General features: G+C 40.4%; 1 protein-coding gene across 6 annotated transcripts in view; it reads right to left on the bottom strand.

Moving 5' to 3' along the window:
* LOC130185044 (trinucleotide repeat-containing gene 6A protein-like) overlaps positions 1-20585 on the bottom strand; it is a 35376-nt gene extending 14791 nt beyond the window's left edge. For 2 of the 6 annotated variants that reach the window (XM_056401257.1, XM_056401260.1), the window contains exons 1-6: positions 20409-20585; positions 18828-18879; positions 11764-11862; positions 4522-4846; positions 3668-3715; positions 103-2175 (exon numbers count right to left, since the gene is read on the bottom strand). In XM_056401257.1, the coding sequence (XP_056257232.1) occupies positions 103-2175; positions 3668-3713 (2119 nt within the window). In that variant the 5' untranslated portion in view covers positions 3714-3715; positions 4522-4846; positions 11764-11862; positions 18828-18879; positions 20409-20585. The remainder of the gene's footprint in view (positions 1-102; positions 2176-3667; positions 3716-4521; positions 4847-11763; positions 11863-18827; positions 18880-20408) is intronic. The other 4 variants (XM_056401259.1, XM_056401262.1, XM_056401261.1 and 1 more) reach the window with 3 other exon arrangements.
* Positions 20586-26131: the final 5546 nt, after the last annotated feature.

The raw sequence follows: 26131 nt of genomic DNA, 5'->3' as shown, positions 1-26131 counted from the left end.
GCAAAAGCAATTCCTGCTTTTGCAATAGCAATAAATAATTTTATAATTTTTTAAATATTTTTATTTATTTCACTACAATGTATTCACACAAAAGCTTCATACACATTGTGCCTCTACCTCCAGAGGACTGGGAGGGAGCTGCCGGTGTTGCTGTGCCCCAGCTGGAGCCTCCACTGCTGTGCTTTCTCTCATCTCCTCTGGGACCCTGGGGCTGATTGTTAGGAGAATTGACATCCCAGGCGGTGTTCTGCCGAATGGGTGTCTGACCCCACCCAGTGTTGGACAGAACTCTTGGGTCCACATCGGCCCGGGTCAGAGCTGTTATTATTGTTGCAGAATGGGTACCTTTTCTGCGGTTTCCCCCTTTTGACTGGCTGCTGTCTCTGTCTGAGCTAGATCGGCCTCCGGAGCTCTCTCCGCTTCCTTCACTTCCTCCAGAGCGACCCCAGCCTCCAGTGACACTCCCCAAGCCATGACTTCCACCCCCTCCCCCTCCACCTCCCATGCCCATGGCGTCATCCTCCAGGCTCTTCCAGCCATTGTTGGCAGAGCTTCCTTTCTGAATTCCAGCATCTGAATGGTTGTTACCAGGAGCTGCTGATCCCCATTCTCCATTTGACATCTTGTTATTTGATGTGGAAGAAGATGATGAGGAAGAGGAAGAAGATGACGCGCTGCTCCCCCAGGGACGAGGTATCCCCGCTGGAGGGCCCATCGTAGTTTGGTTCCCATTTCCAGGTGTTTGGCCTGCAGAGCCTGGGATTTGATTTGAGCCAACACCCCAGGACAAGTTGCTCTGAGGCTGGTTTGGGTTATTAGTGGGCCCCTGGTCCCAGCGTGGGGCCCCAGTGTTATTGTGGTTATTATTACTCTTGTAAGCAGCAGTAGAGGAGATTTGGGGGTTCCCAGCCTGCATTAAGGCAGGGTTTTGGGGGTTCACAGTGTCTGCATTTGGGGGGCCCTTGTCTCCAGGGTAGGTAGTTGCGCCCCAAGGCGTACCGAAAGCCCCAGGACCCCCCAGCTCTCCTTGGGGGTTCTGGGGGGCTGATGAAGGGTTTCCATTGGCCAGCGGACCCCCATTCCCTCCTCCAATGGAGCCCCAGGAACAATCCCCACTGAGTTGGGGTGAGGCGGTAGAGTTTGGTGGACTAGAGGTCATTGTGGCGTTAGTAGTAGTAGTAGTAGTATTCATCATAATAGTGTTATTTGGTCCATTGGATTCAGTGTTAAGGTTGGTAGGCTGCAGGCCACCATTTCCACTGTTGCTGCTTCCTAACACCTTGCTGCTTGCTGTACCATTATTCACCTCAGTGTCTTCCATCATACTGCTGTTGTCTGGAGCTGCCATGCCACCCCAGCCCAGCAAGGGGCCCTGTTGGGGAGCTATACCCAGTTTGGAACTCATCCCCTGAGCCTGTGGAGGCCGCTGGCCCTGGGTCACTGGGCTTGGGGTTGGATTCTGTGGCCAGGCACCGTGGTTGGCATTTGGGTTTAAAGAGTTTGGGTTTAACCCTCCATTGATGCAAGGGGTGCTTCCGCCCGTGGTGATCATGTTGCTGCCTGTCTGGCTGCCCCATACGCCACTGTTATTGACGAGCTTGATGTTGTGGTTACCCATGTTATTGCTGCCAATACTGCTGGACCCAGCCACAGAGTAGTGGGAGGATCCGGTGATGTTATTATTTCCATTATTTGCACCGCTGATGGTTCCCATCCCTCCACCAATAACCTGACGACTGTTGCCGTTGCTGTCTCCATTCACTGAAACGCCGACCATCATGGCAGAAGTCACCAAAGAGGAAGAGGGTGAAGAAGTCGTAGAAGACACAGAGGAAGAAGCATTTGCTGACATCATCATCACTGTTGTCACAGCAACAGCGGCAAGGTTTTTCTCTGAGCCGATCGAGGAGCTAGAGTCTGCGTCCATGCATTCTGATGCCAGCTCAGGGTCTGATCCTGACCCACAGCCAGAAGAGGAAGAAGACGAGGAGCAAGAGAATGAGGAGGAGGAGGGAGGCCAGACGGAAGAGTTGGTTGAAGAAGGGTTGTTGGGTTTGTCGGTGCTTGCGTCCACTAGGACTTTCCCCCAGTTGCTGTTGCTGTCACTGCTGCAGGGAGAGCCAGAGGACCAAGGGGATGGCTCATACTGTGAGTCCAAGCCAGGATGCTCCAGACCTGGAGAGAGAAAAGGGTAGACAAGGCAGATCACAGTTAGATAGAAGATTAAAAAAAAATATTCCCATTTTCAAAAACAAAAGCCAAGTACATTTACTCAAGCATTCAGGAAAGGTGTTAATTTACGCTTGGGGTACTATATTAAAATAACAGATGTGGTTTTAATTCCCTCATTCACAGTCGCCTTTCTAATTTTCTATTCCCTCCAACCTTCAGCTGCCCAACTGTTCTGAATGTGATCGGCGCCAGGCCTGAGCCTGGACACAGCTGCCACCATTTTGTCACCGCAGCAGGACCCAAAAGCATGCCAAAGCTATAAACTAGGATTCAGGGAGGTGGAGGACGACCAGCAGCAGGAGATGAGAGATGCGGGGCATAGGGGAGGTGGCAATTGAGTGTGAAAAGAGGGAGGGAGGATGGAGAAAGGGAGGGGAGGAGGTGGCAACTGAAAAAAAACTGACTTGGTTTAAACCTTAATATTTTTTTCCCAAATTTAAGACTGTCCAAGATCATCTGCATTTAGACTTGGTATATCTCCAAAATTAGACTTCAGAGACCAGTTGGGATACGATTTTGCTTTCATGGCAATTATGCACACATTCAATTGGTCACAATGGTGCAAGTGCCTAGATTTTTAGTGCTACAAAAACTCTCTCTGTTCTCTGATAGTCTTATTAATCAGCATTTACCAACAGTCTTTGTCAGTGAAACAGTATTGTTGTAGTGGTAGCTCCCATTCATTTGCAGGGGGAATGCAATGTGAATGAATTATGGGACTGTTGATAACTTACAGTGAAAGTGTTTTAATGTGCAGGCAGTGTAGCAGTCACTGAAGCAGGCCTTCATTATGAAAGAACCTCTTAAGATGAAGGTTATCTTATTTTACCAACAGTTGACAAGATTATGGTCCAAATAGATATTTTTCTTTTGACAGTTTCGTGTGAGGAGGTTTGTGATTTGATACATTGCAAGGACAAAAAGGATTTTCAGACAAAATATGAAACGACATCTCAAAAACGTTGAATGAATTTCTACCTTATGAATAAACTATGAACTTTGAAAAAACACAATGAAGGCACACATCAAAAGCATCAACTGAGACAGGTTACATCAGCTGAGCAGTGTTTTATTAATTGAATACCAACTTCTTTTTGACAGTTCATTCTTAGTCTCTTGACCAATTGGCTGCCCACCTCTCTCACTTTCAAAGCCTCTTTCACATAAAATGGTTGCCAGCCATGTGTGCTGCTTATCGTGTTTGCTTGCCAAGTCTCCTCTTGCTCTCTTTCACACCCACTGTCTCACTCATTCATCTCTCTGTCTGTACTTCTGATTTGCCATGAATAAAATGCATCATCAGTCAAGGTCAGGTCAGACTGCTTCTACCCCTTCTGACAATCACAGAGCAGACAGTCAAGGGAAGACATTGGAAGATCGGAAGGGAGAATGAAAGGCAGTAGAAAAGAGGAAGAAAGAAGCCATGTGTAGTCACCTGTTTGATTAGGGGAGTGGCTGACGGAATCCCGAATGGGAGCCATGCCTGGAAACAGAGAGAGAGGAAAGACTGTCAAACAGACTTAGAGGGAGTTAGAGATAGAGACAGAAAACAAACAGAGTGGGGAGATGTTAGATGCAGTGAAGGCAGATAGATCATTCACTGAGAATCAAGCAAACAGAGAAGAACACAAGCGTTAAAGTCAGAGGGGAGAAGGAATTGCAGGTAGAGTATTAGTGGACAGACATTGCTGGAATCTGAACCTAAGATAATAGTTACAGTTGGTTATCCAGGTTATAACATAAAGCATAAACTGTACCATTCAAATGTGTGTTAACTAACGGTCTCAGCAAATCAGCAATAAGTTGTTGCATGTGCATGACGACACAACACTAACAAAACTGTAAATATTTCTATAATACACAATATTTTTATTTTGCTTGATATTACAGCTCATATGAATTTAGAGCAAACCAACGCATTTGAAAATATTTCAAAATAAACAAATTCAATGTGCCTTAAAAGAACTTCAGCATTTTTTAATATGCACCTTAGTTCAAAGGCCACAAATCTGGTTCATTACAAGATAGACAGCTACTTTATTCCTGCTATTTAGGAAAGCGGAAACTCATCAAGAGCTGTGAGCAAGAGCATATCCACATTTTAACATTTAGTGCCATTTAAATGTAATTGTCTGAGTGTTTCTTTGTCTATCCAAGAATGTGAACATTGGCAGACAGTGTGCTTGTGTAAGCAAGTGTCCTTGACTGCAATTGAAGATGCAGACGGATCCAAGTGAATGTAATGCTCTGCTGTTAGCTGGTGCTCTTTTCTGTCTTTTCAGAATTTACCTGTGACTGCGGCTTGTGGCTGCGGCTCCTGGCTGGGCAGGAGGGCGTCCTCGGGTTGAGTGGAGAACAGGAGACCTCTGGTTCCCAGGTCGACAAAGGGGAGGTCAAAGGTCAAAGCTCAGAGGACACAGCCTCAAGGGTCTGAGGTGAAGAGGCGGGACTTGTCAGAGCGGGCAGCAGGCTGATCAGGCCCCCTTGGCATCGCTGAGGACTGTATGTCTGTGTTTGTCTGTGTATGTGGGTGTGTAGGTATATGTGTGGGAAGGGGGAAAGGGGGGATGTGGTTTAGATTTAGGACTCTGCCTTGACTTGGTATTTTCTGGCACTGTGGAGAAAAACAGGAAAGGACAAAAGAGGATAACAAGAAGGTTAGTTTAATGCACTGCATGCCCAATATCAACAACTTTACAATATCGATCAGTTTGTAAACCACTCAGTCACAACCTCACCATCAACACTGGTTTTCAATCATATATTTCACACGCATGCCTTTATGCATCAGTCCACAGGGTCTCAGAGGAGCAGATGAATCAATAAAAACACCATTTCTTTTGTATAATTCTAATGTAGACCTTCTAAAACTAGAAGAGTGTATTGGACATGATCAGACCCTGTCATACAGGAAGTAGTGATGTTTACTTTCTTTTATTTGTGTTAAAGCGACAGTGGGAGGGTTGGCCTTGTCTAGCCACTATGAAATTAGTCAAGGCTAAAGTAATCTTGGTTACATTTTTTAAAACCCTGTGATAGAGCAGTGATGGCCACAAGGAGGTTTGCTGTGCAAATGGTTTTGCCACAGACCAAAATGCTTCTTGAACTACTGAAAACAAGAAAATTATTGAGCTTTTCTTTGGCTTGTTTGATGTTGTCTCCACTGTCAACAATCCCTACCAGCATCACGCCACACAAGCAGATCACTATTCTTATGGTCTACACGTGGCAACCCCTTAGCCATCATATCCCTGATGCATAGTTACACGCATAGTTAAATTTCAGAGAAGGTGCGGGTCAGTTCTGGCAAAGCCAACAGCACATCCATGAAAGCTACATGTGCTGGCACTGAAGCCAAAGTCAGAGTTGCCAGTAGTGGCACCTCCAATGTGCAATTGTAAATGTTAGGACATGAATGAGGGGTCTGTGTTTTCTGATTTAGTGCCACTGCTGTACGAACACAGCCTTATCCCTTCCTATTGTAACCTTTTCACTTTCTTTCTCCTGTTGAAGGAGACCAATTATTCCCATCTGTCCTCAGCCCTGCTTATGGTACATTTTGAATATTACACAAGTATGTGAGTCAACTAAGTTAGTCAAAAGTAACATGAAGAAGGAGGGAAAGTGACCGCCCCTATACCTTCTCCTCTTGAGTGGGAATGAATGTGTACAAGTTGGACTAGATTAGGGTTATACAACAGGCTTAAAGCTGGCAGCACTGCCCTAGGACGCCATGGCAAGCAAAACCTCTTATCCTAGAGCAGAGAAGTAGTAAGGTGACAAAGACAACAAGAGACAGGGAGGTAAAGACAATAAAAACTGAAAGAGGACAATGGCATGAATCAACCGAGGGGAGAGGGACACAGACATCCTTCAGTGAAAGTGGACCACTGTATTTGACAGCAAGAAGACAAGTGTGTGTACGTGTCTCCTGACCTTTCCTCTGAGCAGGTTAGCAAGTGTGTTAGCTCTCTCTGCCTGCTGCAGCAGTACACAGGTCTATTTATAAACCTTCAGTTCAAATAGCAACCACTCTGTTCACTAGCCAACATGATAAGAGGCCAAACAAACCCATGTGTGGACAATGAACAAGTGTGCAGATGCAATGAGGCATAAATGTGTTACAACTTTGGAAAATTTTGAGCAAATTTTAATGATTCTTTTGTGCAATGCTAACTGCTTATCGTAGTCAGAATAACCTCATTCCACTGAAACAAAATGCAATCCAACTATTGCAACTGATAGTAGGGAAGAAGTTTCTTTCAGAAACACAGCTTCCAGTGCTATAAAAGCCTAAATAGTAACCAAACACACTTTACTGAGGCCGAACGCCACCTTTGTTAACTCACAGCTCACTAGCTAAACTGGGCACACAGCTAGCACCTAAACATAAAGCCTGCCAGAAGCTGCTTAGCCACCTTCTGGAACCAATCAAAAGACAGACAGGACAATGATATTATCGTTACAAAAAAGTAGCCTAAAAGTATTTTAAAGAAGGTGCATTATCCAAAAGAAAAAAAAAAAGGAGCAAGTAACGCAGCAATTTAAGAGCGTGGACTGTGGAATTGACCTGCTCTGGCAGCCACTGTGTTAAAAGGGCAAACCCCTTCCAGCAAACTGAGCTGTTTACTTCCATGAATCTTGACTCAACCTTCCTACATGGAAAGACCTCTGTCAACCCCAAAGCATCCAATTCAAAGTGCCTACGCAGGGATAACCATTTATCCTTATAAGGCAGTGCACATCTAAATAATGTAGAAAGATATTTAAGACTTTAGTTAAGGTTGTTCTCATCATGTACTTAGCCGCTGTTGGTAGGTTTTCAATAATTTTGAGGAAAGTAATGATTTTTCTGACCAGTATTGCAATTTAAAGTGAAATTTTTTTTTCTTAAATAAATTAAACTTGCAGCCTATATTTGTTGCCTGTGTAGTATTGAGTATATACATTTACTAGAGCTGAAACAAAAAGTTAATCAGCTATTTTGATAATAAATCAATAGTTTAAGGTTCAGTTTTTTCCAGATAAAAAGTGACCTTGGCTTTAAAAACTTGCGAAGGCCATATTTCACTATTTTCTGACATTTTATAGGCACAAAGATTTTCAAAATTATTTAAGAAAATAATAAATCAGCAGATTAATTCATAATGAAAATAATCGTCAATTGCAGCCCTTTTCTCTGCATATTATTTAATATTATAAATCTATGAGGTTTTTAATTAGAAGGACTATTCATTTATTTAGCTAGTTAGGAATTATTATAATATTGTTATTTTCTTCATTATGTGAAATTATTCATGTGAAAACGTTAACAATGCTCATTACTGGTGTGTGCAAGCATGTTCATCGCTGGTGCTCAGCACATAGAGTACAGTTTGTTCCTCTTTCCCCTACTTCCATCAGAGAACGGCTTTCATGAGGGCCCCTGGAGTTGGCAGCAGCTCGACTGCTGCTATCATCTTACAGACAGAGAGGGTTGGGGTGGGGGGAGAGGGAATATAGGGACAAGACACAAACAGAGTGCAGCTGAGGGGAAGAGAAATATGCAAAAGAAAAAAAAAAAAAACAGAGGATACCAAGGTAAGGAGGAGGGAGGAGAGTAGACAGAGTGAGAGAGAAGTGGAATGTGATAAAGGAGGGAAAGAGGCAGAGGCAAGAGAGCCTGTCATTGAGGTTGATGTGAGAGGAATGCAACTGCAGCTTCTAACATGTATAAAAACCAAAGAGGTCAACTTCCTGAAGTCAATAGCACATAAACGCAGTACATTGTGTAATCCCCTTTTAACAGAGTAAGACGAAAAGGAACTAAAGAGCGTGAGGTAAAGCAGCCAACATACTGAATCCTTGAACAGTGGTAAAGGAACAACAGAATTCACCAATGAAGTGTTTTGGCTTTGTTTTCTACCTTAACACTTACATAAACTAACATGGAGAGTAGAAGTAGAACAGAATTGGATTTAAACCAAGATACATCCAAACAGACATAAGAGGTTGTTTTTGAGAGCGTCTGTTCAAGGAGAAAACCTGTTTTAAATACAGGTATATCTGTTTGGACAATTGAGGCTACTTGAGAGTCTTGAGGAACTGTGTAACTTTCTGTACTGCTAAATAGCAGGTATGCTTTAATAAATTCAAAAGGCAGTAAACACATAATCAAAATGTTATCCTGTGATAATGTGATGTAAAAGTGAGATTTTTAATGGGTTTTAAATGTTTACGACATCACTTCACCTTAGGGGCCCCTCAAAAGGTCTATGTTTCTTATTCTGAAAATCTCTGGCATTTCTTTTCTTACATATGTCATTTCCACAACGGTACACATTATAAATATATGCTTGAATTTGGTCTTGTTTTAGTCAACTGTTCTATGTTTAGAAATTGATACCAAACAATTACCGGAGAGGCCATACACTCACAGTCGAAAGGTTAACAAACGGACAAGCAATTCATTGTACAAGTTTTGCACTGATTGACGCGACTGCCTAAAACACTCTGGATCCAATTGAACATTGTTTTTAGCTACAGGCACTCTAAACATGTCCTGCTGTTGCTATGCAACTGCAAAATCTATTTGAAGCATCATGCTTTTGTTGCCCAAAGCTGACAAAGTCTTTTAAATCATTTGCATAGGAGTAAAACACAACAGGCCTTCAGCAAGAAACCTTAATGTAGAGAATGAAAAAAAAAAAAAAGGTTGCACCAAGGGCAGGCGGTATGACAGGTATAGAAAACAAACAGGTTCAGATATGCACCATTATATGGATTCGGCTGTACAGTCAGTCTGGGTATAAAATGGATTTCATCTGTCACATTAATCAAAGCACACTTGCATTGTGAGAAAAAGGTGGGTGAAGAGACACACACCAACTACTGCATGTGTCACAAATATTGCGCTGGAGCAAACACTTCTCATACGTGGATATGTTTCCTCATCTTTTCATCCCACCTCTGTAGTGCTGTGTTTGAAAATCTCCTCCAGCTTCAACACATATTTGTATATTTATTACAGATTTTAAAATATTAGATATTTAATTTGATTATCTTTAAACTTAAACTGTTTAATTTATTCTTTCTCAGAGCAACCCCTCTGAAATGTATTTTCTAGAGCTGACGTAACCAGTAAAGTTAGGGAAGACCTTGCTGTCATGGCAACATTCCTAAACACACTCAGTTCCTCTGGGCTTGTCTGACCAAGTTGACATCATTGCAAGAAGCACATGCCAGTGTTTCTCTCAAACACATAAAGCTGTGGAGAACCCTGGGAGTGAAAATAGGCAGTCTGTATCTTTCCTGCTTTCATGTGAGATCAACAACGACAGAAGAGCGTGCGTGAAGTGTTACCAAGAGGTGCAATTCACAGGGGTGACTGTGTTGCACATGTCTGCCTCACTTTCAAAACAGTATGCAGTGCCCAAGATTACACGTACACTGCAAATGTGTTCAGGAGCAGATAAGCACATTCATCATATGGTCCGCCAATGTCACGTCAACTTTGGGAGGGGTTTGGAGGGGCACCAACACACAATCCAAACTCAAACTGAGGGCAATCTGCATAAAAGTACAGGCATCAGGTTTTGCTTATGACTCATTAGCTGATTTGTCCATTATTCAGTCATCTATTTGACTTTACACTCACCCGTCCACCCACACCCAGGTTGGTAGCATTTGCCATCAGGCATGCTCAGAAACTTTTGTCTCCTCTACACATAGTTTAAAATTAGTTGGTTTTCTGCTTTAAAGATGCTGGTTTGAGCCCGGCAGCAAGTGGGTTTTCTTCAGTCTTCTGGGAGTCGAGCATGCTTCGCTATTTTATGCTATGCCAATTGTTATATATTGCCAGATTCATGTCTCTACACTAAACTGCAGCAGTGAGGGTTGTGAAACTATTTCAAGCTTACAGGACTTCTACTGTTATCAGTCACAAGGTGGAAAATAAGCGTTAAGTGGTTATGGGTTATTTTCTCTTATTGTGAAATGACTGGGGGTTCCGTCAGCCCGGTTTAATCCTGACAATTATCACACTGTACTAGCATATGTTTACATTTTTCTTTTCCTTATGTGTAAGGCCACAACTAACAATTATTTTCATTTCAATTAATCTGCTGGTTATTTTATAGTAAAGAAAAGTAATCACAGTTTACTAAACTGGAACCAGAGCTTATTTGGCATTTTAGGTTGAAAAATTTAAAATGAATCCATAGTGGTGAAGATTAATTTTCTGTCAATTTACTAAAACAACTTGTCAGTGCAGTTTTACTAATCAGTTGGATGAAAAAAAAAACAACAAGATTAAATTGTCACGTTCCTGCTGGATTCAAGTCCAAAGTTAACTGCTCATGCATGCTACAGAGCTTCTGAGAACTGAAAGCAAATTAGTCTATAGACTTGCACTATAGTAAGTAAGTATGGACACTGAGCCTTTCAGCAGTATAATGATTACAGTCTTGTTACTGTATAACCATTATCTGGGGGAAGAGCTTCCATGACAATAAATGGCTGTGCCAGTTCACACTCTGGTACTACAGAGACCTAAACTCTCAACTCCTCGTCTGTTAGTACAGAGACAAATCACCACATGTAACAATACAGTCAGAAGGAGAGACAGAGCTAGAGACACAGCAGAACGACGGCGGAGGAGTGAGGACAAAAAGCGAGACTGAGAGAGCAATTGAAACTCAAAAGACACACTCAAGGTCAGAGATATACGCTATCAGACTTCCTGCCTCAACTAGCCATGACAGTAGTTTCAGCTGTAACAGTAGTAGGCTCGTACACACAGGACTCAATGGAAACTGTAACATCAATTCAAATGGAAAACGCTACTACGTCACATGGCAAAGTACTCCAGCATTGTCAGAGCAAAGCACAATGCATTACTGGGACAGAAAAACAGGGATAGGACCCAGACCATGCAGGGAGGAAAAACTTTTGGAAAAATAAACATTTTGATATCTTAAAACTCTTGACGGTTTCATAGCTTAAGTGAATAAATAGTCTTATATTAGTTAATGCGAGTGTTGGTTTCTGATGTTGTGAGCCAAGCAGTTTGTGGATTTTCTGCTCTGGTTATTTTTATACTGAACCAATTCCTATCATGTATTGCCAGATTCATGTCTCTACACTAAACTGCAGCACTGAGGGTTATGAAACTATTTTAAGCTTAAGCACTGTTCAGTTTTTACTACCCAGAGTACAATTCTGTTGATATGCAATATTAATCATATCCTTGCTTACTGTGCAAAATTGCATTTGGCGGTTGGCAAAATGGGCCTATTGAACACTATGAGAGCTGGACCTTACTGTTTTAGTGACACATTGCTTATTGTGGATTAACGGTTCAGTTCAAGGCAAACGGAAAATGGTGAAGCAGACGCTGATAAATAACTAATGAAGAAAAGTCCTCACACAGGATTTATGATTTTGCTAAATTCTGTTGTCAAAATAAATGACTCCAACTTTTAAAGTGACCAAAATGAGCTGTTGAATTTTGTGTTTTGCGCACAAACACAACTATCGGACACCTTCTCTAACCTTTTGTCCAGTCCTGTATCTTCTTATCCTCCTTCCTCTTCACACTCTCCGTCTTTCTCTCTCTTCCATCCACTGTTCTTCCCTCTATGGGTGTGATCCCTGTGGAGGAGAACAGGAGACACCGTTACTTGCACTGTATCCATTATTATATTTTATGTTTAATGTGGCATGATAAAACTTAAAAAACTGACCAAGCCAATCTGATAATCTAACCTCTAAAACATATCTGAACTTAAGTTGACAGTGGATGTACTGAAATGAGGGAGCTGGTTGCCATCCAAACAAAAGATTAATATATTCAGTATGGAAAATTTGACATGGCAGATGAAGCGTGCCAACAGCATCCAGCAATATGTTTCATGTTGAGTCAGACACATCTGCACAACAATCAGTAGACTGACTCTTTTTCTCATGCAGACTCCTTCATTTAGTCATAAGGTAAATAATTATTTATTATTAATTAGATAACGATTTTGGAGACGAGAGTAGGATAAGCAACAGGGTTTAAGCGGAGTACAGAAAACCTTAATTGTACACATGACAAGGAAATTTTGAGATGGCTGCCTTACTGTCTCACTTCATGATTTTTTAAATCACAAAATTTCTTTTTCATCTAGTGTCTTAACATCAAATAGTGCTTATTTTCACTAGAATTTTTTTTGTGAAATCCAATTTAGACAGCTATTCTTCTAATTTACAAATTGCTCAAGTAATTTATTATTATGCAAAGATTAACTGATTTTGAGTCTTCCAAAGTCTAAGGTGAGTATTTTTGAGATTTGGATTGTTGATCAGACAAAACAAGCAACTTAGAAGAGAAAACAGGTGGACTCAGAATAGAAAAACTCTTACACTCAGACATTTGTAATAAAACATCTTCATTGCTCTTGGCTGATCTCTTTCTGTTGCCAAAAAGAAATGTCTTCCAATTAGTGTCCTATTAGTTAATAATCAGACTGTAGCTTCTCCCTGACTGAGTGTTAAGTTTAGCTGTACTGGTCCCGGTGGGTGTGCAACTTAGCCTGCAGGAGAAAGTCTAATCCGATAATGGGATTACAGCACAGCACGTACCTTAGCTATAAACAGACAGACACACAGAGATGTTGAAACAACTTAGACAGTCACCACGGCTGCAACATTAAATGTTTAACTATCTGCCACTGTTTTCGTTTGATAGTTGCATAGTGGCAGTGTTTTTTCAGTATCAATCAAAGACAAGATGATTATGCAAGATTCTGCAAAAGCAAAAATATGTTCTGTAGGATGGAAACAATTACTGCATTCAAAAAACTAAGATCCAAAATATTCAGCAACTAAGAATTATTTTGTTTAACAAAAAACTTATTGTGCTCAATTACTGTCAAACAAGCAGAGGCATCCCCTCAAAAGCGCACCAACTCACTGACATCAGTTAAATCTAATGGATAATTTAGTAACTGGCCAGGGGACAACAAAAGCATAAAATTAGCCACTGGTACATTTACAGTGATGTCGATCAATGTGCATTGTCTCTGTAAAAATGAATGAAAACAAACAAATCTTTTACCATGTCCTGGCCTGAAAGAAACCACCACATCTGGTTTGTCTGGTAAGTGTCAGAGGCACATTTCAGTATAATTTAGAGTTACATATCTTACAAACAGCACTGAGCTGCTGTGAGCAGCAGTGATCAGAGCTAATACTGTAGCTGTGCTATAGGATATATATATATATATATATATATATATATATATATATATATACACACATATACATATATATATATACACACATATACATATATATATATATACACACACACATACATACATATATATATATATATTATATATATATATATATATATATATATATATATATATACACACACACACATACATACATATATATATATATATATATATATATATATATATATATATATATACACATATACACACACACACATCTTTACTACATGCTGAAGTTTGAGCTTTAGTGTTATGTGTGGAATTACAGTCTTTGAGGAACTAAAGTTTGAAAATGACCAGTGAATGAACTGTGACTGCGTTGCCGCTTGACACTGCCATGAAACATCCCAATGTCAGATATTTTTAATTCCCACACAAAAGAGGCTTAAATTTCCCTAAACTATAATGGTAAATGTGTATAAATGACAGATTGGATAGGATTTTTGCCTTAATCTGTCAAACAAACCATAAATGCAAACAGAGTTACAATCTTTTTTTGCTACCACCCTTCTCCTTCTGTTCCCACACTTCCCCCATCTCCTTCCTCCACTCCTTTCCAACCATCAAGTGCTTCAGCAGATGGCTCTGGGTTCAACAACAACAACACCAACAGAGCACGGTGGGGGCCCTCCTGGAGAGCACACATACACACCATGGACAGCATCTGTTTATGAATGGACCAACAATTGCCCATCCCCCGACAGCCACAGCTGACAGAGGGAGGGGGACACCTCCAGTCACCAAAAGCAAAAGAGGGAAAAAAGAAGACCAAAGCAGTCAGAACAGCAGGAGGGAAAGACAGAAAAAAGAAAATCAAATTTGCGACTCCAAATATGTTTATGGTTTGTTTTATCTATTGTAGTCAGGATTGTGCTGAAAACAAAAAACATTTAAACCAAATTCAATCCAAGACCATACATTGCACTTAACAGCTAACAATATGTATCTGCTATAAAATTAAGATTATTATCTAAGATTTTTTTAAAGATTTTTTTTTTTTTTAAATAATTTTTGGCCGAAAAAGATGATGTGCAAAGTCTTTTTATCCACTGCCATAGTTTTAGGGGTGCAACTAACTTAGCATCATTGCATTATCAATTGATCTGCCTATTAAATAAATATTTAGTCTATAAAAAAAGAAAAGGAAAAGGCTCCCCGACCATAAAGGTGGCACCTACATATTGCTTGTTTTGTCTGACCAACATTCCAAAATCCAAAGATGTTCAATATTTTTTCTTTTACAAGGACGACACAGAGAAAATGCAAATCCTAACTGAAAAATTAAAGAGACTGGACACAGAAAATAAATTTTATAAAGTTTAAATTTTTATGCCAAGTTGTAAAATCCCATCTCATAGTATTCTAAAGCGCTGTGAAGAGTCTTGCCATCTTATGAGCCTGAAAACTCATGGATGTATAATTTCAAACTAGAATTTATAGTTCATACTTCATCTGCAATAATTCAAAACATGTAGTAATTGTGGCTTTTGGTACATACGTGATTACTGTTACTGTTCATTAATGAGGCCCTTACAACAGACTCATTAAATCAAACAGGAAGATATAATTGTCTTCCCCTGTTGCATGACTACAGGTACTTGTGAAGAAGAGTCTCTGCAGTAAGTTCAGCATGTACAAAACTGCAATTACAAGGTTCACTGCTATTATTTTCATGGGCGTTGTGAATGAAACTGAAGATGTGAAATGATATTGAGAGGATAGATTTCTGTCCAAGTTGCCACAAAATACATTTTAATGCTACTTTGATTGTGTTACTGCACTCTACAATAAATTTCAGACAGAAAAAAGGGCTGCCGTTTTCATTGTAACATACACAACATCACCAGACTGCAGTAGAGGCATCGCTTTCCAAAAATATCTTCTCTCTAAATATGGTCTTTGTTGTGTTTAAAGTGGATAAAATAACAATCTGGACAGTTGATTCCACTATTAAGCCTGTGCTTTTTGGTTTTTCCATCTTGAGACAGAGGGAGGGCTGAAAGGGATAAAGAGCAGCAGAAAGATGAAAGAGGAACATAGTTGTAAAAGGTCACTAGTGACAACATTATAATTGTTGAGAGCACATTTGAGCTGGGTCATGAAAAAAATGCTTATTGATCCATCTTTATGTTCATTATTTTGCCCGGAATTTCCCTTTTAACTTGAGGGAATATTGCTACATACAGTTTAAAGCTACTTCTGCCCTTGTGAGCTTCATAGTGTAGACAGATTTTTTTGTCTCCCACTTCCCTTTTTTCTGACTCCTTTTCTGCCTGTTATCAAATAAAGCTGAAACACTTTAAAAATAATCAAACTATATTTGGATTCCTGAGGTGGTAGAGATCAGAAGTCTGAGACTAAACACTATTGCATTCTTAAACCCTGCAAGATTATTTTCGCCCCCAGCAGTGAGTCATGCAGTGAAGCCAGCAAAGACTGTTGAATTTATAGAAGACAGAGTATTGATTGCATTTGTAGCCTTGTGGAAGTAGCCATTTTCAGACAAACACACCAGACATACACCCAAACATAACCCGATAGACAGGAGCATCTAAACACACTCAACGGGTTCTCTGTCCCTGAAGAACCAAAACTGGAGGGGTAGTCGCGTGGCTAATTTGCATGTACAACGCCACATCATTTGCATCAATTTGCATTAGTATGTTCTCACAGAGGACAGACATTGGAGGCTCCGTTCAGGAAAGCCATCACTCAATTAGTGAATGACAGCGGGTATCTCTTCATCACAAGCAGCCCAACAGGGAGGGCTCAAAGAGGCTGACATTGCAAGATGTGCCATTTCCAGTCTGGCTGTATTAAACCTGTCGTTTCAGCCGAGAAGTCAAGATCGGGCCAGTTCATTTCAGGTCATGGTAACTTAAGAAAGGTAATATAATATTTCTGGCAGAAAAAAGCTCTTTAATTTTGATGCTGGCAGGAGGGTGGGGCAAGTTGTGAATCAAAGTATTTCCTGCAGCAAGGCGTTTTACAGGTTTAGTTTTTTTTTTTTTACACAACTGAAGTCAAGATCAAATTAATTGTGGTATATGGCAAATTCAGTTTACTTCAAATATGTACACAGTTAAAGATATTTCACTATAACTGGGTGGTTTTTCAAAAAGACAAAGCTATGACATATGACAACCATAGTAAGCCATTACGCAAAATTATGTTAAGGAAAGTGCAAAAATTACAAATTGATTTTCATTTTTACAATAAGTGGATATGTGGCATCAATCCACCTGTGACTCCATGGATTGCAGAAATTTGTATTACATGTTTAAATCCAAAACCATTATACCACTGATTAAATGGAATTATGGTCAAACTTTTGTACTCAACTCTTCTGCCTCAATCTCAGCTACACTAATTTGATTCAAATAAATTGCAAAGTCAAAGACACAACTGTCCATCCACACCGCTTAAATTATTTGTTCGCGTAAAATTGGCTTTCTGTGGCTTGCATCCTGTTTTGAGCCTGCACAGGTCAATGGTATCAAATGCTCCATTCCAGCTCCTTGCTTGTTCCAGTCTCATGACCACCTGCAGGTGTGGCTTTACTGCTCAGAGGGGCAATGGTCAACTACCTGATCCCCAACCAATGTAGCAATGCTGCAAGACGTTAGGAATTTATAGCACTGCAGTATTAAATTCTCAACACAACAATCTCAAGTTGGCTATTTAAGCATGCAGCCATTTTATGTAAGTTTACAGTGCAACAGATTCAACAGTTGATGTTTTTTGACAAGAATGACAACATGTTTAGAGAACTGTAATTTGGTGAATGGAGCCTGACAACAATCAAAACTGAAAGTGAAGCCAAACAGCACATTGTTCTACAAAGTCAAAGGAAATAACATTAGTCACAACTAATTACACGTTATTTTGTCATTGTGTTATGACTACGAATTCAACAGGCTCAAACCAATAAACTGAATCTGTGACTATCTGTGAACAAGCTGGATGGTGAGGCTGTGTCTAGAAACTCCCTCACCATTTAGTTTTGCTTATGTACAACTACAGGGCTTCAGAGGAGGAATGTTGAGCTCTTATTCAGTTTTCATCCACAAGTATGTAATCCTCGTTGTTGCCACAAATGCTATAAATATATCAAATTTATGATACTGTGGTTTGCCTTTTACAAAATGCTAGCCGTAAACTTTAGGACAGGACATCTGCTTTTTAAAAAAACATAAAACCACTTCCCAAAAACTATGAATTGAAACTGAAATTGAATTGCCTCACTGTGTTATTTATGGAACAAAAACAGTTTCCATCCAATTTACTTAATGAAAATGCACACATCCCAGAGTTAAGCTGAGTTATAGAGGGAAAAACATATTTCAGGCTCATGTAAAAGATCAGATGAAACATGATCCATGAGCGACAAATCATTTAAATGTGAGTCAGAGATTCAGCTGCAAATATGACTTGCTACATGAAAACCATTTCACGTTGTTATACATCTAAGGGTATCAATATTACTTCCCCTTATATTACTTCAGCAGCAATCACACACAGCAAATATGCAACAATGCTGGGAAAACATGAAACATCATCTGTCTTAAGCAACAAACTCCAAACAAACCAGCACAATAGAATACTTTATGAAGCCATTAGCGAAACAATATCTTCACACAATGAAACACAGCAAATATATTTTAGCAGACACGGGACCCAGCCAGTGTTTAAAACAAGGCAGTTGACAAGTTTTACATGTCTTGTTTGAACAACATACCCCAACGCCGACAACAGACACTTTTGGAGATGAGAACTGTCAAAGAGCAGTGAGTCGATGCACCAGCTCTCTATAATTACAGCACAATCATAATAAAAAGGAAAGGGAAATTGAGCATGACAGCTAAGATTCATAAACAGATTTTGGATTTAAAAACAGAAAACGCATTTAGCGCGACTCTTAGTGCAGTGTGATGGACTAGTTGTGGTCCCTGCCTCTATTGTGTGCGTGCATGTAGACCAACTGTATGGACACAATGAGCTGCACAAACACCTCTCCACACACAAAACATCAGGACTCTGGCTTCTCATTTAGTGATTTTAAAACAGCAAAGCTTACTCAGCACAATACGGCCTAGACCAACCCAGACCCTCCAATTCAATTCAAACGGAACTGCATGTGCTTGCATAAGCAGCAGCTGCCCATCCTGTGTCCCCCTGACCCACACACACACCCCTTTAGCAGCCCATCGCACACAGACACACACAGGTCCTGCTATGATCTAAAGAAAAGTGGCTAGAAAGGCGATATAAACGTGTACACCTGCTCTTAAATTAAGCGTGCACGTATGTGTGTGTTAATGTTGTCACACTCACCTGTTAAGATGCTTCAGTTTCTTTGGTGGCAACAGCTTCCAATTCCGAATCTCTAAAAGAGAAGGAAGAGATAAGAAGGTTAATCTCTCAGATAGCAAAGACATTTACTAAAACACACCTCAACTACAAATAAAAGATAACCTCTGGGTGTGACACAGTTTTATTGGTTTATTGTGACTTAACCCATAGTAAGAAACAACATGTGAGAGGGTTACACAGATAGATGCTAAACCACAAATGGTAAACATCTGTCCGCCATGGTGCACAGGTTAAAAAACATGCACCTCACCCACACCATCTGCATAGGGACAAACATGCACAAACAAACACTGAGACTCTAAACCAATTACTATTTGTATTTCAACTCTGCGATGTGGAAATGCCGGTTGAACTACATAATACGGCAAAGCATGACCAGGGCCCCTTAAGCGCAAGCCGTGGAAAGTGAATATAAAATGTGTGTCTGAGAATTACAGATAAAGACACAGAGTGAACGTGTGTGCGTAGGTCAGAGTTACAGATCTGGTCCTGATCGGCCATTATCTCAGCTGTTGCCTGACTTACAGCTTAACCAACATGGCTTCTCTCGAGCCTGGTATTTTTTCCACCACAGCCAAGACTAACAGTGACCTTAACATGGCATCTAATTCCAGTCGTTGCAATTAAAACATTATGTGGCTTAGTCGCATTTGCAGCGTTGTCAGGCGAGTGTAAAAACTTAGGTGAACACGACTGCAAAACCAGCATAGCGGAGGTCTAGTGTTGAGCTAACCAGCTGCTCGTCTCTGCCGACAGAGGGTGTTAAACGCTCTGATCGAAATACAGCTCTGCAGGTTAACAATTTCACCCCCAGATCTACATTGTAACCACCTTTCACCAACAAAGTGTTGGATGTTTAATTATATTTGAACCACCGCGTCCCATGTGCAAGTCATAAAAAAGCAGGACAAGCAGTCGGAGTCACCACCGAACAACCTACGTCGTCAAATTAGCATGGCTGCTACAGCTAGCTAAAAGCTAACGTTGCGAAGAAGCTAGTTAGCCTACCCGGTCTTATTTTAAATGTAGCAATTATGGTTTTAAATAAACACGGGGGTACAAGGAATTCACAAACTATGTTTGGTTGCTGATAAACAAATCTATGAGACATTGATATGTTACAAAATACGCAATATTCTTGACAGAAATGTACGCACAGCTGGCGAGCTAGCGTTAAGGTTAACCAATGCTCGTACTAGTTAGCGTTAGCACAAGGTTAAGCTTCCGACGAATACAAGTATTTGCCTGTCACAGACGTCTTGAAGTGTTAAGTTGTCTGCAGGCTAACGCAATCCCCTGGTTTGTCAGTCGATGCATTTTCCATATACTATTGCAAACTGCAATGCAACCGAGCCGTCTCACCAAGTAAGATGAGCAGGAGGCTAACTGGCTAGCAGAGATCAGTCATGGCTAACTAAACAACAGCGGCTGTTCAACTTATCTACCCCAGCCCCCGGTCTCCCTGCTTCTGACTCTCTATGTACATTAGCTCGACAAAAGAGAAGGTCCTCTGTTAAGAAATCACCGTAAAATCAACCTCACCTCATTGAAGTATAAAGTGCAACAGAGTGGAAAGGAAAGCCGACTGTAAGGCTAAAAGAAATTCAGCGCGTTTGCAGCATCTACGAGGGGAGGAATTCGTCCTGCATGATCGCCATTTTCTTCACTCGCTGCTGGCTAAAACCTTCTTTCGCTTGAGCTCTGCTTTCCCCTCCTCTCTCTCTCTGCATTCACTTCAGCTCTGGCTCAATGTGTGTATGTGTGTGTGTGTGTGTGTGTGTGTTTCTGGAGGGGGGGAGACAGGGCAGGAAACACGTTCACCACTTCCTCTGACTGAGAAAACCAAACACAGCCAAAGGTAGGTAAACGGCGTTGATAGAAATGTACAGTAGAGCTAAAAAAAAAAACGGATAAAAAAACCCCATGAAAAAAACGAGTTTAATGAAGACACCACAAATTAGGCTTGCGTTATTTAAAATAAATAGATAAATAAATAGCCTAAATGTTCTAAGCACCAGAAAGTATCTCCCATTACTGATATGTATCTTCCAAGGAACAGAAATAAATGAATAAAAAAATAATGAGAACATAACTGTAGTGTCCTCAATAGCACACAAAGTCCTTGTAGAAATACACAGTAAAGCATTCAATTATTTGGGCATATTTATAATCCATATTTAACTCTCTATATTGTTTTCTTCTTGTCTCTTTTAAACTGTAAAGTATCAAGATGAGGGGATTTTGACAGTTACTGCAATGTACTAGGTCATTCTGTCATGTTTTTGTTTATTTATTTTCTAGGGCCAGTCTCTGCCCCTCCTGTCCTCAGACATTATTGGGTTATAACAACAAAATCCTTGAAGCATTCATATAGGAATGTAAGGAAAGGTTGATACATTCATGGCAATTATAATCTATATAGCTTAAGATGAAACTGAAATCTACAGTTTGCAAATGTACATTTAAAAAGATGCAGACAGTAGCATCAGTGATTTATTCATTCGGGGTAGGGGAGACAGGCTTTCAGTCGTAGAGTCAAACTCCCACATAAACATGAAGTAGGCTATGTCCACTCTGCTGAAGTGTCCTTGAGCAGAACACAGTGTCTGTCTGAACAGCAGGTGACTCTGACCTCTGACCTCCCTGTGGAGGAGAAATCAATTGAAATAAGAACATTGTTGCCAATTATATAATTGATCTCATTATTGTCATTATGTTTAATTGTATTGGCTCTAACTCAGGTGACTGACCTGGTGTGTGTGTAAAGCAAGCAAGGGTCTATTACTGTGTGTGTGTGTGTGTGTGTGTGTGTGTGTGTGTGTGTGTGTGTGAGTGTGTGTGTGTGTGTCAGCAAAACCAGAAACCTAAAAGCTCCCTGCAGTGACTCCATTTTTGCTGGTACATACAAGAGGAAATGCAAATGCTCTGCACGTCATTGCTGAGTGTATTTGGGAACATATGTTGAAATGAAAGTGAAAATATCTATCACACACACACTCACAGACAAACAAAGAATGTGGAGAATTTCAGCATCTCTCCTCTGTTTTTACAGGCTTGTCTTGGCCATCCATGCATGGCTTTAGCTGTTATGTAAGAAAACAACACTGAAAAAGAGTTTTTAAAAGAGAGACAGACGCAGAGGGAAAGTGAGTGGTGATGCCCAAACAGCAGAGAAACAAATACAGTGTGGAATCTGCCAACGTTTCACCAACGAGACAAAGGCTGTTGCTGCTTACAGGAGAGACCGGCAAAACGTGTGTGCAAAGCAATGACCATTGACCCAACACTGGCAAAAACAACCCCCAACCTTGTGCATGAATTACCTCCCTTATCTGTGTGTATTTGACTGTGAGGGAGGGAGAGAGGGAGGTAGAGTTCATCTACTGCCAATTAATGATTTTATTTGACCAGGTATCAAAGACAGCAAGATTAGATTATACAGTATATAAACAAGTGGGTGAGATCTCAGCCCAAGGGGGCTGTTGCCAAATGCTACACAAAGCTTGTTTTTCCCAGTAGAATCCTACTGCTGCTGCTGCTGTGCTCGTGACAAATGGGAATTCAGATATAATTGGTCTCCAAATGGGAAAATATCCAGTTGATTGTCCCTGCCTGTCTTCCTGCCTTCATCCACTTGTATAAACTTCTTATTTCACAGTTGTTAAGTCATAATTACAAAGCCAGACACCGTGAGGATGTGAGGAGGACACAGAGGTTGTTGGTTCTTTAGCTTGCAAAATAATACCTTTAGCTGTGAGTCATGACTTTTAGACTTCTTGAAGTTCTACCATCATAAGACAGTCATTTTCATAAAATATAATCAAGCATTGATATTATTTAGCATTATCCACCTGGGAACTTTAAGCCTCTATAGAGCTATTGCATGCTTGATAGTGTACTGTATTTCAACTACACTTCCTATCAATATCATCTGCCAGTTCAAGTGTATATCCTGTGGGTAGATAACTAGAAAACTATGGGACACTCCAGGATGTACTGACATGATATCAAATGGTTTGGGGCACTTTGACACATGCATGCAAACAAACCTCAGGCACAGCTCACAGGACTGTCAGGCAGTGTAACAACAGCCATGACTGGCATTAGTGCAAACTGACACTACACATATAATAATAATAACAGAATAATATATAATAAATAATCTCATAATCTTGCAAGTTTGGTGCAGCTGAAGGTGAAAGCTTTAGTAACAGATGTAGCTCTGAGATTTATTGTTGGCTTTAACAGTTTTTCTCTATACTGCAAGTGCTGCTGAAGTTTTCATCTTTAAAATGGCATCTTTTCTCCATGCACCTTGCCAGTAGATCAGGTTGTTCATTAGCCCTGAGTCAAAATTTGGTGAAGTTAAAAGTGGGGTTAACTACAGTATACAGTGTGCATCAGAACACTGAAACAAACTAACATGGGATTAAACTGGTAGTCTGTAACAAAAGGCTAAAGTCCAGAGAAAGCCAGAGTTAAAACCCAAATAAAGCAAAACAAAAAGAGCAGATAAGGACAGAAGAGAATAGAGCAAAACAGCTTAGCCACACACAGAAATAAATTACAAGCATTAGTAAAATGGTGTATTTTTACATCTGTCGTAACATCAAGAGCACACAAACTTCTGCCTTTTATTATAAAATAGCCCAGAAACCCTAACCCGATAGTAACCTATGTGTGTGCAGGTGTATTTGAAAAGGCAGAAAACAACTTTTTGGCTGCTTGTCACAATGAATGATAAATCTACAATTTTGAAACGTGGCTTAATGTGTGTGTGTGTGTGTGTGTGTGTGTGTGTGTGTGTGTGTGTGTGTGTGTGTGTGTGTGTGTGTGTGTGTGTGACTAGGTTTACTGGGAGCTGAGCAGGGCTGTGAAGTCAAAGAGTTTGGTAATACTCTGTGACAAGGCAGTCACCTTGACAGGCAGTGCATACAGAACAGGCCAAGGTTTAATCATTCACACACACACACACACACACACACACACACACACACACACACACACACACACACACACACACACACACACACACACACACACACACACACACACACACACACACACACACACACACACGAGAACACCTTTTGGTCCACATTTACTGGCACACCACTGACTATGATAAGGTTATGCAATTGCATACAAGTGAACCCCTACAACCTGTACATTCATGCACACACACATTTAAGTTTGTTTGTCAACTTTTATTTTGGCGAGCTGTAATGTTTTCTATGTCCATCATTTTGCTTGTTTTGTACAGTTGTACACAGTCTGTATTTCATACACACAGACACACACACACGCACACGCGCTGTGAACTGTTGCAGCTGCAGGATTTAGGGTGCATGTAAAAATGGGAAGACCATTGTACTGCAGAGAGAGAGAGGGGCATAGAAAATTGGGCTGAAACGTGAGTGTACAGGAGGAAAAGGGAAAGTGAGCAGGCAGGAGCAGGGAACACAAAGTTAGTGAGGAGAGAGAGAGATTATGTGGAGGGGGTGAGAGTGCGAGAGAGACAGACTGACAGAAAGAAGAAGGTCAGAAAAGAGATTTGCATGTCAAGTAGTAATAGGCTTGTCCTGAGTACAGACACGCACACTACTAAGCTGCAGTGTTCATAATGCTGCAGTGTGTGTGTGCGTGTGTGTGCATGCAGTGCATTATTTCTCCTGTGTCTGCCAGCCTCAACTAGCTGCCTCTGCACTTATCACATGTACATTTCTGCAAGTGTCTCCAGTCTAACTCCTGCGTTTCAAAGCCTGTAAAACAACTTATATACTGTATACAAATATATGTGTTTGAGTGTGTCTTTGACTTTGATGCTAGTTCTTTGAGTCTGATCCAAATCATTCATCACCCGTTCAGGCTTCCTCCCCCATCCAGTCCACACTTAACATTGCAACCCCTTCATTTTTCACGTTCTCCCTCTTCAACCTCATTATCCTCTCACTGCCTCCACCCTCCTCCCTCACTTTCCATCAACAAACACACACTGACTCATGTGCTATCTTCCTTTGTATTTTTGACTCTCCCTTTATTTATCTTTCTGTTCATTTTCATCGACTCCGGAGCTGCGACAATTAGTTTAATAATTGAATAGTCGACTGAGAGAAAAATGTACCTGCATCTATTTTGATAATCACATATTTATTTTAGTCATTTTAAGCAAAAAAGACAAACATTTGCTGGTTCCATCTTAGTAAATGTGGGAATATGATGCTTTTTCTGTTAACTAACTTTGCATTTTAGACTATTGGTGAGACAAAGTATATTTGAAGACATGACTTTGGGGCAGTGGGAAATATTAAAGGATGCTTTTCACGGTTTTCTGATATTTCATAAACAAAATGATTGAGATTCATCAAGAAAATAACTAGCAGATTGATTAATAACATAAATAGTTGCAGCTCTAGTCAAGCCTGTGTAATTCATCCAATGCCAATTTTAATCTTTGAATGCTACAAAACATATGATCTGCAGTGCATTGGCACAAATTAATGAATTCTCTTCATTAATTAAAAAACTCCTACCTCTTCTAAATGACGGCTTGGTTAATGTTCAGTATACTTCACACTGTGTGAAAGTGTTAAATAGATCATCAAACTTACAGACAAACCAACACTAGCAACGGTGTTTCCACAAGTGCAGCACAAGTTGAAACAACTGTAGCTACAATCTAGATATGGACAGTAGACAACCTTGACATTTCATGGTGTATTCATTTTTATAGTATTTTAAGTCAGAAATGAACTAAGCCAGCCTCTTTTTAAAAACTTATTTATTTGTTAATCTTTTTCACAATTGACTGTACATCCCAAATGTTATAGATAGTATAGGGGATTCCAGCATCATCCATGAACTACAACGTCCCGAAGAAACTAACTCAATCAGCATTTGGCTGACCAATGGTAGAATTACGATCAGTACACAGTCAGTCAATCACAGACATTCACTGTTATAGGGCTGGCTCCACTGTCCCAGCCTAAAATTGTACCAAAACTTGATATTTTCTATGGAGCTCTGTCTTTTACCTGCCTTGTTCTTTCCCCCCATCTCTCTATCCCTCTGTCTGACAGGGTACCAGCATTGAAATGGATTTGTTGTGGCTAAAATTACACCTGCTCTTCAACCAATTACCTGATCATTCATCCTCCCTCAGCTCAGAGCATTCACACACATACACGCACAACAGGCTAAATACCAACCTAATCCATCAACGCATACACACAAAAAACTGGTAATTCTATATTCTCTTTTCAACA

The sequence above is a fragment of the Seriola aureovittata genome, chromosome 17 (assembly GCF_021018895.1).
Source record: "Seriola aureovittata isolate HTS-2021-v1 ecotype China chromosome 17, ASM2101889v1, whole genome shotgun sequence".
NCBI classification, from domain to species: Eukaryota; Metazoa; Chordata; class Actinopteri; order Carangiformes; family Carangidae; genus Seriola; species Seriola aureovittata.
Note: the sequence above shows the minus strand (reverse complement) of the source record. Positions and strands in the feature narration are given on the sequence as shown.